This window comes from Rhopilema esculentum, chromosome 11 (assembly GCF_057945365.1).
Source record: "Rhopilema esculentum isolate cy_ngs chromosome 11, ASM5794536v1, whole genome shotgun sequence".
In the NCBI taxonomy this organism is placed as follows: Eukaryota; Metazoa; Cnidaria; class Scyphozoa; order Rhizostomeae; family Rhizostomatidae; genus Rhopilema; species Rhopilema esculentum.
Window position 1 is genome coordinate 3,791,466 of NC_142825.1, and position 13,809 is coordinate 3,805,274.

Sequence of the window (13,809 nt, forward strand, 5' to 3'; positions counted from 1 at the left end):
CCTGATCACATGTGAGAGGTTTCCCTCGAAGAATCGAGATGCATAAAAAGACGCTCCCCCCCCCACTTGAAAAATGAATTCCCGCCACTGCTTATTTGTGCCACTGCCAATTTATGCTAGTGTCCATGTTTCAACACCATATGTTATTGCTGGTAGAATAGCTCTAACCATTATTCTTGTGCTTGGAAATGTTCTCTATGCAAAAGAAAATCAGAGTGGTCGATGGGAGAGCCACTATACGCATATGCCAAATCGCTTAGTCGAGTTTAACAAATTACGAGCACGACTAAGCGATTTGGCATATGTGTAAAGTGGCTCTTCCATCGACCATTATTCTTGTCTTATCCAAACCAATGATTATTCCTCGTGAAAATCACCCCAAATCTGTGCCATCCTACTTTTGTAATTTCGTCAATTTGTTTTCATTGTTACGTTTTCTGACATTATACGCTAACCTGAGTAATCATACCATAATGTTTCGATTTAACGCCCCCTCGCCTGTGTTCCAGAACCCTAACTGGAAAGTAGAAGTCTGGAGGTCTACTTTCAAGTTAGGGGTCCGGAGCACTGGCTTTATTAGCCTTCTTAAAAATTTTCTTCTATCTTTTGAATAAAAGTTTCTTAGAAATTGAATTTAAGTAAAATCATCTATGGTTTGGTCTTTAACAATAAAATTTTGAATAGCAGCGAATAACTCTCACTTTATATAGCTTTTCTTAAAACTATTGCAATGTTGTATAACTTTCGCCACCTTTTGCTTGAAGAAGAAATCAAAAGTTATCGAAGATTAACGCTGCTAATAAACATAAAAACTTTCATTATTGAGGCAAAAAAACTAACACCAGAATGCATGTAAGTTTAGTGAAGCATTTTGCTTGAATATTTTTGAAAATCTTTATTCTCTGATTTAATCTTTAAATTAAAATGTTTTACATTATTTAAATATGTTCCGAAATGTTATTGACAGCTTTTTGAAATCCACCCAAAAATATTGAGCCTCTTTATTAATTTCAAGATCTTTCGAAACTTAAAGAAGAAAAGAAGCAGTTTCCGTGACGAATTTGTCCCCGAAGGAATGCTGTTTCGCATAGACATTATTTAAAATTGTTTATGGCTAAATGGTTTCTCGGCTGCGGTTTTTGACCACATCTTTCGCGCCCTTTTGCCTCAATTTGAAATGTTGCGGAAACGAGACCAGGCCTAAGGGCTTTTTGGTTTTTGCAATTTTTAAAATAATTTTTTGATTAGTGGCTTTCAAGGATATAAGCTTCGCAACGAGCTCACACAGTAGGAGACTCGAAGTATGCTGTTCTTATAGAACCCACACAAGCAGCCTCATCGGATCAAGTATGGCTAGCGTACTTTTCTTGCTCATTTTCTGGACGGCTCTACTGCGGCCAGTCGATGGTCAAGGTATTTACTGTTTTACAATTTTCGCCTTAACAGTTAAAGCATTTTCAGTTTGCCTACGCATCCTTTATTGAGTCATCGTAATACTATAATTTTTGCAATGTTTAAGGAAGGTATGCAGTAAATAGATTGAAAGTGTTGTTTCGCTTTGCTTGCATGACCTAAAGTTTCGTTAAATACCATAACACTCAATTGGGGAGTAACCGGAATAGGGACGCCCCCGTCCCCGAACACGCTCAAAATGGCTTAAATAAAGTCTTGCATTGAATGTGTAACATTAAGAATTTTTCTTAAAATTGAACTGGTGTCTTTTCAATCGACATCGAATTGTAGGCTAAATTATATTGAGACGAAGTTTGGTTTGAGCTGCATCTCTTATCTCTATTGTGGCCTATTATTTATTATTTTTTTTCACTTCCAGACAAAAGCATGAAATCATAGTTTCTTGATTCAGCCTTTCATTGAGATCGGATATTTTTCCAGTTTTATCTCGCTTGACCCAGGGAGATTTTATTTGAAACCTGAAATACTAGCGGTATGACTCTAAGGAGTAAAGTTTCTTCGATCCGTAATCTGGCTAAGCTATGTTTACAGTTGCATCATTCTCAATTTGCACAGACATAGACACTCTTTTCATCGATTTATAATCAGATTACACACTTAAAAAGGATTTGTTTAGCATTTGATTGTTCTTTGATAATTGTAAATTCTGAATTGGCCTTTATTTAAGTTTCCATGCGCTTGCAGAAAGAATAATTTTTATTGTGTATACATACCTACGTCAAAGAGGTATAGGAATATACAGCATTGCTCTTGCACATAATAGTAGGATATTATTTAGGATATAGATCATGCAGTGATCATACAAATGCCAAAATTTTGTTCAAACATTTCAAAAAAATCTTTTTACAAAACCATTTATTTGAATGGCAATTGAATTGAACCTGTAAGTTTATTGCTGTTGAATTCCATCCCTGTACTTTTGATGATGGTTTGTTATTTCAACTCTGTGGCTATACAGCTGCTAGCAGTCACCATTTGTTAAAACCCCTTGTTTTATTGAATCTATGACATTAACCGCCTGTATATTTCTACTATCAACACACTGTTTATTCATATGTTACCACATTCTTACACGTAGCCTTAGTTTTCTCATGCTTTGGTCTGGCCTGTCCACCTTCAAGCTTGAATCTGCTGAAGTGTCTACAGATGACAGACCACTTTCCTTGTTATTACATTCGAGGGATAACCAAAATTCTCTTAGACAATTTGCATTTTTCACAACATTTCACATTTAGTAAAATGGAAATTTCTAGTGAAAATTATCTTCAGAAATCGATTTAGAGACCATTCTGGAGACTCTGGAAACTGAAATTTTATTCGTCGCCCAACCATGGTGGGCAACATTTTCAGGAAAATTATTCTATTTTTTAGCTCCCCTCCACTTTGAAATCCATGGCGGGGGCCCTGCTTTGATCACGAGAAATTGGGTCTTGTCTCTGAAATTCTGCAGTTTTGGCAAAACATCATAGCTGAAGCAGAACATAAATTCATTCATTCATATTTAAATCTTAATATACATAACTAAAGATTCTTAAGTTGAGAAAAAAGACATCTGTCAATGGAATGATGAAATTTGTCCTAGAGCAAAAAAATTTTCCAGATTTTTGAGTGTACAAATCTTAACCGTTGTTAATTTGAAATATTCTATAGCTTTTGTGGTAAATTTAATGGCAATTCTTAACAATTTTTTCTTTGAAAATCTGCTTTTGCTCTGCCCAATTACCTGTACTGTGTATGATCAGCAAAATACTTTGTTGTTTGTTAAGATTTGTAATTAAACCTTGGGTTTGTTTTGGTGTTTTTTTCTCTACGCTAAACCCTGAGATAATAATTTTGATTCTTAGCTATTTCAATCTATTCTTTGCATAGAAATTTCACAGTTCAAGCTCAATTTTATGCGAATGATCTCTGTGAAAGAATGGTTGTCATATTTTGATTCCAAATTTTCAGGTTGCAACAAGCCTATCCTGTTACCTAACATGAACTACACAGAGTCTTCTGTTTTCATGTCAAGAACAGGAGCACGTTTTAGTGGGTTTTATGTTGCTGCAACAAACTCAATATTTCCATGGGGTCCCAAGAGACATAGTCTAGATGACATTCCCAGTAAAGAGTATGTCAAAGTTGATCTTCTTGATTTGTACATGCTGACAGCCGTTCAAGTGCTGCAGCCTATGTATGGGAGTGTTAAACTTGGAACTCCAGAGCACTTTGTTATGATGACAGCAATAAAACCTGAGAATTGGATGGAATATAAAGAGGGAACTGATAATGCGGTATGATATCAAATAATCTGTTTTCTATTCACACAGCATCATGAAATGGACAAAGATTTTTTAAGATAACTGTTAAGACATTGTGCTGTTAATATGTTCAAACAACTTGTTTTTTCAAAAGTTAGTGTATTTAGGAAAGTGTTAGTAGCAAAAATTGAGCTTTGTGATGGCAGGAGGGGGTGCAAGCAAGGCAAATTTCCTGACAGAAAGGGAACTTTTATATCTGTACTACACATGTTAACTCAACCACCCTTCCCCCCATAATCACTGTCACTATTCCATATTGTATGAATGCACAAAACTGAGGGCAAGTGCCCTAAAAATCCAAGCCTACATAGGTGTGTATCCTTTGCAAATTTTGTTCGTTTTTATCTCTGTTGTCCAGAAGATAATATTTTGTTTATTTGGGTTCAATTTTAGACGAAGTTTTCTGACTCAGCAGCCGGTGTTGATCCAATCAAGCTAGCAAATCCAGCTTTAGCACGATATGTCCAGTTTCGGCCTATCATTACCAAGCCTGGTTCTGTGTTTCTCAAACTGCAAATCTTTGGCTGCAAACTGAAAGGTAAGCAGTGTTGTTGGCACCAGATGTCTAAGGGTGGGAGATTTTGCTTTGGACAATGTCCTTCAGAACCACTCACTCTTTTTGTACAAGGGTATGCCTTTTTAGAGTGTTACAATGACAATTAGTGAAATTTTACATTCTGGCTTTGCTGGAACTTCAATGAAAGTCATGTTAGTAACTTTATTCTTAAATTATACCCACTACAGTAAGTTTCTAGCAATTACCAAAACATACAACAATCCCCCAAACCCCACCACAACAATTTATTCTCTTGTCGTATTTACACAAATCGTGAGGACCTCTGGTTTAGTCCCCTATTTCCTTCCCCTGGCACCATCATTGGTAGGCACAAAGTACAAATGGCCTGCAGTAAAGCCACCAAATTATAAGGCATTGCATTTATGTATTATCTTTGCAGGAGAAAGTTTAACCTTACGTGGACCTTTGGTGGACAAAGAAAAAAGTAACCATAACAACATAACTGAATCATTTCAGAATCTGTTTCACGAGTTTTCAGAGGACGATTTTGGAAGAAAGTTTTCTTTGCAGTTGGTTCTTTGGTTGGATTCGTTTCCTCTGGTTCCCAAAGTCGTGTTTGCTATAAAACAGCCAGATGACAAAAAAGGAACCATTGTTCTTTCTGTTTCTATTGGAGCAACATTTGTTCGTTTTAGGTAGATATATCTTATTCTGTTCGGGCTTTTTCAAGCATGAAGTTGGAATCAATCGTACGAGGTTTCTGACTTCTCTCGTTATTATCAACCAATTAAAAGCTCAATTTCATCCTATACCTCATTATCTTTGAAACTGATATCACAGTGCCTTACTCCTTTTTCATCGTGTATGGCCCTTCTAGATACGTCACAGCTGCTTGTAATTTTTTACACTCGTTGAATTAAGTAAGCTCTTTTATATTCAGCGCAGCATTGTTCGATTCGATTCAGTTACATTCAGTCTCATTCGGTCCTTGTCGTCAGGGGCCTACCATGTACAGCGATACTTATGCGTAAAAAAGTCACTTACATCGTTTTTACAGTTACAATCACAAAGTAAATAAAAGGAACCACAATCTATTCTATTAAACTAAATCCACATTCTATTTTATTCAATTAGATGGTATATTATGATTTAAACTACAGAGTGAGGAAGCTATTAGTCAGTTAAGAAAAATTTTTAAGAATGAGCTCTGTACAAAGAAAAGAAATCGTTCCATGTCTTGAACCCAAGCTGTTTGATTTAGACTTTTTGAATTTAGTTTTGATGTTGTGGAGGAGCACTGCTAATTTTTGTTGATGATTATCCTTCAGGTACTACAACAAAGCTGTCAACTTCCGGTTGACTCTTCTTCCTGGAAAATGGCATCAGCTGATTTTGACTAAATCTGTTAACACAATTCATCTTTTTATAAACTGCGTCGATGCAGGAAGGCAGTTATTAAAATATGATACCATGGATCCCCCGCCTCAACGATTCTGGTTTTTTCGCAAGACAAAGGTATTATTTTATCTCAACTTTATTTGTTTGGTTAGACCTAAAGAGTCCAGTTAGTTTCTTTCAAGTATAGCATGCAGATAAGAATGAAAGGCCTGATACCTCTTTGATCCTTAATTATTCCAAAATTGCTCGAAATACCAAAGATCGTTTGAAACGAACAGATTTATTTCATCGTCTAGCCCCGCCAGTGTATGAAGCGTGGACGTAAATCTCTGCTCACCTTTTAAGCATCATCTGACGACTCTGAAAGGTGTTGCATGAAACTGTGCTTCAGTATATTGTAAAATGCTTTCCGTAGAGTTTATTTGTCAAGAAAAAATCCGAAACTAATGAACCCTGCAAAATAACATGACATCATATTTATAAGTTTATAGAGAATGCGTACACCCAAAAGTTATTGAAATGCTGTGATCTTGTAGAGTGCTCTTTCTTTATTTCAGGCATTCATCTGCAATGCAATTCTCTTGTCAAAGCCTACGGAGAGTACCAAAACATGTGATAGGTTTCTCCATGGTTGTTTCTTGCCGCAAGGCGTGCCCAAGGCAGCACAGACGGCAAGTATTTTGCTATCCAACTTTTAGGCCAGTGCTTGCTTTGAAAACTTTTGTTTGCTGTAAACCCCAGTTTTAACTTGCTCAACCAAATTCTCGAATTTTGCCAAGTTAACCCAGCGCTGCGCTATTGCGAGCTCCCAGTTGTTACTGCTATGCATTTAAACTGGGTTGTGAGAACCCTCCAAAGGCTCGAGAACTTTGTCTAGAGATGTCTCTTGTAGTGAAACAGAACATTCACCTATTGTTCAAAAGAAATTATTCTGCGGTTACCAGATGGTTATACCCTGATATAAAATGACCCTTTTTCTCCACAGCACGTTTCAGATGTTACCTTTTATATATCACGTTACATATTTGTATATAAACTAGGTTTTAATTACTAGACAATTCGGTATGATTTACGCAACTTTGGTTATTTCATGGTGGCGTGGACAAACCGAATGATAAACATCTACCGTGTGGCTGTTATCATATTCTTTTGATTAGAAATAGAACAGAAAGTATTTTGTTTATCTAGATTAGTATGGATAATATCCAAAAGTCATACTTAAATGTGTGTTCCAAGGGATGTTCTATTGAATTCTCTCATATTCATGTTTTGTGTGTGGTGGGTATTGCCACCAAATATGTATTTGGTTCCAGAGGGCAGATCTAGGGTGGAGGGGGAATGGGTGATCCGAACCCCTTTACTTTGACATGTCTTCTAACGTTTCTACTTCTTTTGGTACTGAGAGTTCTTAGTAATTTCTGTTGCCTGTAAACTTTCTCTTCAACCCTATCCAGTGGTGGGGCTGCGATGACCCTCCTGGTGTGGGTAGTCTTCTCTCACTCTTCAGGTCCTCTGCACTTTGTGATGGAGCTGCGATGGCTCCCCTGTGTATCTGGTAAAAGAGAGGGGCAGTGCGGGTGAATGACTCGGCCTTGGGTGTTGGCTTGAAAGCACGACCCGATAGCTCAGCGGTAGAGCACTAGACCTACAAAGACAAGGGTCGTTGACCTGCATTTATTTTGCAGAGATATTATTTTTTGTTTGAACGAATAGGTCTTGGTCACAAAAATTTCTTTGAGACAACCCAGAATTCCCAAATTTCAACGAGATAGTAGGCTTTTGCTCAAAGTGTCGCAGAGTGATTTTTAAACTCCTTCCTTTGCTCCTGCGGATTGATATTATCATTCTTCATAACTGATAAACCTTATCTGGGCAACGTCTATCCACGAAAGTCGTCATATACTAAACCATCAAGTAAGATGAAATGTATCTTTAAAATCCTGTTGTAAAACCATGTTGTTTTTGCAGTCCGTGGACATTTCCGCTCCTTCGCCTGTCTCTGTTCGATTTCAGAAGCCAGCTCCTTTCTTTTATTTTTGCAATAAAGAATCCAGGAGACAATAAAAAGGAAGCTTTTCCTCTGCATCGATGATTGAATGCACAGAGAAAAATCTTTGTTTTTTAGTTGGGATCCTCAGCTTTTCTTCTGCGGTATTTCCGTTGATTTAAAAAATGATGCTGATATCCTTATGATTTCAAGTTAGCTGTGATGTAGGCCTTTTAAAGTTGTTTTTAGGTTTCTAGATAATCTTATTGGAATTATTGTCCTAAAAACAGTTAGAAAGGGTCCATAGAAACTGAAATTCATCTCGTAGTTTGTTAAGAACGATGGGGGCCTCATGTAGCAATTTGTGAATTTCAGGCTGGTTCGAATAATTGGAAGAATTTAGCAGGTGGTTCCAAAGCGATTGGGAGAAATGAAGCACCTTTGGAAATCATACTCGGACAAGTTAGGGTCAACATTGATCCTTTGGTGATGGAAGAATTCAAAGGACAGGTTGGTATATGCTTTATAAAGAAAATTACATTGTTACGTGTTCTTTGTTCCTCTACAAACTTTGGATTGATAATTTGTTCATTATACTACTGTTTTAGGCTTAGGTGGAATATGAGATGGTTTAGATAAAGCCAGGATGTTGTAGGAAATATTTGCTGTATAGGATAAATTCTACCTTTGAAAAGAATGAAATGAAACTTATCTTGTTTCATTATGTTTTGGTAATATTTCAAATTGAAAATGACAAGAACTTGTGGGTGAAACTTGTAGTTTTCTGTAACTTAAGACTTTTTTAATAGAATTATCTTCTCTCTTCTTCAGCCTGCATTGATCGAAATTCTCCAACTTGCCACCAAAGGTCTGTACTGTAGATTAAACATAAGCAATATTTTATCTAAACGTTTTCAAAAGTATCTTATCCAAAAAATAACCCTATACAATTCTTGTTATCTTTTGCTTTTGCAATGCCACTTAAAAACAATATAGGTGCGTGAATCTTCTATTACGAAATTTTCTTTAAATGCATGTGACCATCTTTGACATTATATTCGTTTTTCTTCCTTCTAAGTGTTTAAACATGTTCAAATACAGCAGCACTTCTGTTTTTTAGACGAAATTTTAGGGAAGGGATTAGAAAAGCCTACGCAGAAAACGGTAGAGAGAAAAGTATTGCTGTCTACCACTGTGACTCCAAGCAAAGCTTCAATAACACGAGCTCAGATGACGATAACCTCCGTTGCTCCTGCCAGCCAACCCTTGACGCAGTCAGTTCCTGGACAAACTACCCGTCAACCAAAAACAACTGAAGACACAAGGACACGTTTGCTTGATACAACTACAAAAACAGATACATCAACTGAAAAACCAAAAGAGGGTAAAGAAATGAGAAAGCAGCCTTTCACGGCTCAAACAACCCCAGAACCACATATTAGCAGTAAAGAAACTGACTTTCCAAAGCCTACAACGATGAGTCTATCAGAGAAAAGTAGCAAAGAGAAAGACCTAATTGATATAACAGCTGATGCACCAAAAACGACCTTGAAAACTATGACAAGTAAAGAGACATCCACCTTGGATCCCAGTGCACAAACCAATAAATTTAACGTGACTACAGCATCCACTGTGTCAGCTTTTACGCCATATGAGAGCAGCCCTTTTACACCTACGGTTTTGGTTGGTTCTATTATCATTCCTCACTTCTTAGTAAACCCTTTTTTCTGTGACATTCTTAGACCGAAATATTTTAGTTATTGGGGCCAAGAAACCTGTGCATCTAAAGATTTCTCCAAGTAACAAATTCTCGAGGATTTCATCTTCATTGTTTTGAATATATTTTCTATTTCATCAGGGAACCTGGCATTGGCAAAGGCTTATGGTATTTAAATAATTCTATTTCAATTCCAGCTGAGGAATCTCGTAAAAACGAATCTTTTCAACTGTCTCTGTTTTCCAATATAAATTTGAAACCTGAAAGAAAGATTTGATTCTAGGTCAAGCAGAAGTATTGGTACTTAAGAGGCCCTCCTGGCCCTAAAGGGTATTCTGGAAGTCCAGGTCAACTGGTTTGTATTAGCTTTTTTCTAGTTTTGATCATACTTATTATTGGGTTGATGGTGTAAAGATCTTCGTTTGTACTCTATATTTCTACCGATATAAGCTCACATTCTCTCCATGAGTATAATTATAAGATTGAAACTATGAAACGAAGAGCCCAAGAGAAGAGACGTCATGCTTAAGAGTGTTGCTCGAAACTACCTGAATATAAATGGCAATGTTAGGAAATCCTATGGCATGGATTTTATTTTGATAGTGGTTTCGTTGTCTCGATAAATCTGTCAATTCTTTTTGGCAACAGTTTTGTCCTTCCCTACAATCCCACACCACTAGCTTTTTCTGTGTCGTGTCAAAACAAACTTAGACGAGAGATGCACTATCTGGCCAAACAAGAATCAATATTATCAAACAAACCGAAGCTTTTTTTTTAAATGATTTTATTATGATGATAATCTAAAAATTATGATAATTATTATAATGAAATTTATGATAATCATTATAAATTATGACACTTTTATGGTACTTTGTATACATCAATTCTTCTCTTTTCTTCGAGGTTTTCGAGCTCGAGCCCGTCTCTTCGCAATGTTTTTCTGTGTTCAATATATTTTAAAACGAATATAAACTGTGTATTGATTTTATTGTGCTATGAACAAAATGTTTGAGCATTGAAAGAAAGTTTTTAGCAAAAAATCTGTCATAACAAGAAGTTAGTTTTATATATTAATAATTCTTGAATTCAAAGCATTTAGTTATTCTGGTATTTCATTAGTAATGATATATTTATTTTTATTCTTTATTTATTTGTTTATTTCATTTTGGGTCTCGTTGGCAGACAAAATATGCGTTGAATCTTTTCAAAAATCGATGCTAATTTTTATTTTTTTCCTGTGTCTTTTTGTGATTTGTAGGGAGCAGAAGGTGAAATCGGCGATAAGGGTGAAAAAGGAGCCAGCGGAAAAGATGTGAGAGAGTTTTTTACCTGTCAAATATGCCCCTTCTTAATTCCCATACGCATATTATATGAAGCAAGAATCCATGGTTGAGTTACACTTAAAATATCTAGCCAGTAACTCTTTTTTAAGCAACCGTCTCTAAGAAACTGAGCTCCTAAGTAAACCAAAAAGTTAAGAAAATCCTTCTTTAGAATATGGAGAGAAAATGATTCTTTTCGACAAGTAGGCACTTATATTCTGTTTAAAAGACATTGAGATAACTAGAAAGAAGAGCTCCTTGTGACTTATTAGGTATTTAATTTCATGCTAATTTGTGTAACATTTTTGCGTTCCAAAGAAGTAGCTCTGTAGTGTTTGGTATTTAAGAAACCTTTAGGAAACATTTGCCTTGAAATCAGTAACAAAAATTGAGAACCTGAGCGCTAATCTCGACCTTAGTTTCTTATAAAAAATGAATTAATTCGGCTGCCTTTGCTTTTTTTATTCTGTGATTGATACCTTTACATTTTGATTCATGAATAGTTTGTTATCCTTACCCGCTAAAAAGTCAGTAGCAAAACAGTTTTTACTGAAAATTCCTTCTGAAGAGTTTAAAGATAATTACGATAGTTAGAGACTTTGAATCTTAAATCGATGATCCACACGAAAAGGGTTATACGATAAAGATTCTCAATCGCAAGTAATTTCCTATTGGGACAGACCATTGGCGCCGGCTTTTTAGCTTTTTCCGGATCATCCCTTCTTCACTTTCCGGTCACAATCTACCACCATTATCCTTGAATGCGGATTGATATGTGAATTTTTTTCCACAGGGTGCACCAGGCCCAGTAGGTCCACCAGGCGTAGTTGGTCTACCAGGCCCTCCTGTAAGTCGATCACTTTGTTATCTCAACGTCGTCGGGAAACCTTTATTTGGTACCAGACAAGCTTATTTTTGTGCCAAATGACTTGAATTTGACATGAAACATAATCAATGCTTGTCAACAAATTCTTTCCTTGTATCAATTTTTTGGAATTTTTACCAAAAAGGCAGATGGTTAGAAATGCTTGAAAGCTTGAACTGCATGAAGTTAATGCAAAATTTGTCACTTTTTCTGAACAAAAATGGCCTATTTGAGACAAAAAGTTGTTTATGTATTATTTGAAGCTAAAGTATTTGAATTTTCTCTACTAGTAACTTGAATAGCATGCATTTTATTTCTTATTTGTGCTTGAAAATACATGCTTGAAAATAAAGTACTTTTAAAGTTTATTTCTTTAGCATTTGAGGCTGAAAGAGGAGAATGAGGATTTTGGGTAAATTATTAAGGTTTTTAGATCTGTCATTGATTACCCTACAGGAGTTGAATTTTTCCTGAGCACTTTTAATTTAGACTGAAAAAAATTTTTTCCCCGCCTGAACACTTTAGACATTAGCTTTACTGTCAACCTTCTTTCAGCAGATAAAGAGCAGATTTTCTCAAAATATCCTTTAATTTCAATTAGGGTGCTAAAGGGATGTTTGGAATTCCAGCTATCCATCGACATGGTAGAGACGGCGCAAGGGTGGGGCTTTGAATTAAATTGTTCTATACTTTTCATCTTTCTGTAAACTTTAATTCAACTCTTAGCCAGTATTCGGTTCCCATCGCTTCTGCTATGTGGCCTTCCCCTGTGTGACCTCATGGATACTCCCCACGCAGAGAGCAGTCTGTATCAATCTAAGAGACAAAAAATTCTTTTGTACTACTTCTTTAGTCATCAAGAATTTCGAAAAGCCTAAAGGGCTGACAATGTGTTGCGTCATCACATATATGTAGTTTACTGCTCTATTCTGGTTGATTGAAGTTCCAACAATGGATGAATGCGTCAATGCAGTTTTAACCCTCCTTTTAAAACCAATTATCACAGAGCTTATACAGTAGTTATGTACAAAACCTATTCTGCTCTCCTATAAATATTATATTAAATATTATATAAAGAAGGATTATATTTTGATGCTTAAGTTTCTTGTCTTCTCGGTCTTGCAGCCTTAGAACAAAAGGCAAATCCATTTTTGCAACCTTCATACTGGTTATCAAGGTTTTTTTTTGTTTTTCCTAACCAGAAATAATGCTGCATTTGATATCTGTAGCGTATTTCAGTATTCGCACTTTCTATGTGTTTCTCAGCAACGTGATACCACATCTTTTAGGGTGAACTTGGGTCTCAAGGACAAAAAGGAGCAAAAGGACCTCGTGGATTGAAGGTATTCGCCATTTTGAAGTTCTCTAAACATGGAATTTGTGTAATTTAATTTCTATGACCAACATGCTATATAGATAGCCATACCTTCATACCAATTAGGCAAACTTCACCTATAATATTTTTTCATGCAAAAACTTTGCGATTATTTCTGTAGGTTTAGATCTTTTATCGAAAGTATTTACTGTTTCATCATGTTTATTTTTAATTTAAACATTTCATCTCTTTTTAGGGTGAAAAGGGATACAAAGGACTCCCAGGCCCAAGAGGAACTACTGGGGACAAGGTAAAACGTATTTATGATCATCATTAATACCGATAACGATAGCTTTATCATACCTCCAGGTGTGTTTGTCATACATACGGAGAAACGGTGCAGATAATTGAATAAAGATTGCTGAATTTACAAGCATAGATTAAGGTTCAAATTAGATTTAAGTCTCCTTTTTCCATATTATTCTTTACAAATTAACTTCTTATTTTACATTTTTCCCTGTTGGTGGCAGTGAAATATTTGCTTTGATTACACGAATTTTTTTCGTCGCACACTTTCAGCGATCGCCTTTCTACTTTCTAGTTTCTGTTTAGTTGCGTTGAATGTGGAAGGCAGAGTTTATAGAAATGTGTAAATTGCTTTGAAAAAAGCAAACATTTGAGTAAACTAAAGTTTTTCGTCTGACACTCTTCAGAGTTAGTTTTTCGATCTATGTTCTGACATTTTAAACTCTGAAGAGTGTCAGACAAAAAGATTTAGTTTACTCAAATATTTGCTTTTTTCAAAGCCATTTTCAAATTTTGTACCACCAGAAGGTTATAGAAATTTATTTGCTTAAATTTTTAGGGGTTGATTGGTGATGTAGGAAAGCCCGGAATGGTTGGACCGTCTGT

The 13,809-nt window shown here is 35.9% G+C and overlaps 1 protein-coding gene across 1 annotated transcript in view; it reads left to right on the forward strand.

Moving 5' to 3' along the window:
- The first annotated feature begins 1,175 nt into the window (after window positions 1-1,175).
- The window catches only part of LOC135693283 (uncharacterized), a 51,736-nt gene continuing 39,102 nt past the window's right edge, over window positions 1,176-13,809 (forward strand). The window contains exons 1-16 of the mRNA XM_065211717.2: window positions 1,176-1,413; window positions 3,424-3,749; window positions 4,170-4,314; window positions 4,733-4,988; window positions 5,622-5,808; window positions 6,249-6,362; window positions 8,054-8,188; window positions 8,510-8,546; window positions 8,799-9,361; window positions 9,679-9,750; window positions 10,654-10,707; window positions 11,511-11,564; window positions 12,184-12,243; window positions 12,872-12,925; window positions 13,154-13,207; window positions 13,763-13,807. Of these exons, the coding sequence (XP_065067789.2) occupies window positions 1,350-1,413; window positions 3,424-3,749; window positions 4,170-4,314; window positions 4,733-4,988; window positions 5,622-5,808; window positions 6,249-6,362; window positions 8,054-8,188; window positions 8,510-8,546; window positions 8,799-9,361; window positions 9,679-9,750; window positions 10,654-10,707; window positions 11,511-11,564; window positions 12,184-12,243; window positions 12,872-12,925; window positions 13,154-13,207; window positions 13,763-13,807 (2,220 nt within the window). The 5' untranslated portion in view covers window positions 1,176-1,349. The remainder of the gene's footprint in view (window positions 1,414-3,423; window positions 3,750-4,169; window positions 4,315-4,732; window positions 4,989-5,621; window positions 5,809-6,248; window positions 6,363-8,053; window positions 8,189-8,509; window positions 8,547-8,798; window positions 9,362-9,678; window positions 9,751-10,653; window positions 10,708-11,510; window positions 11,565-12,183; window positions 12,244-12,871; window positions 12,926-13,153; window positions 13,208-13,762; window positions 13,808-13,809) is intronic.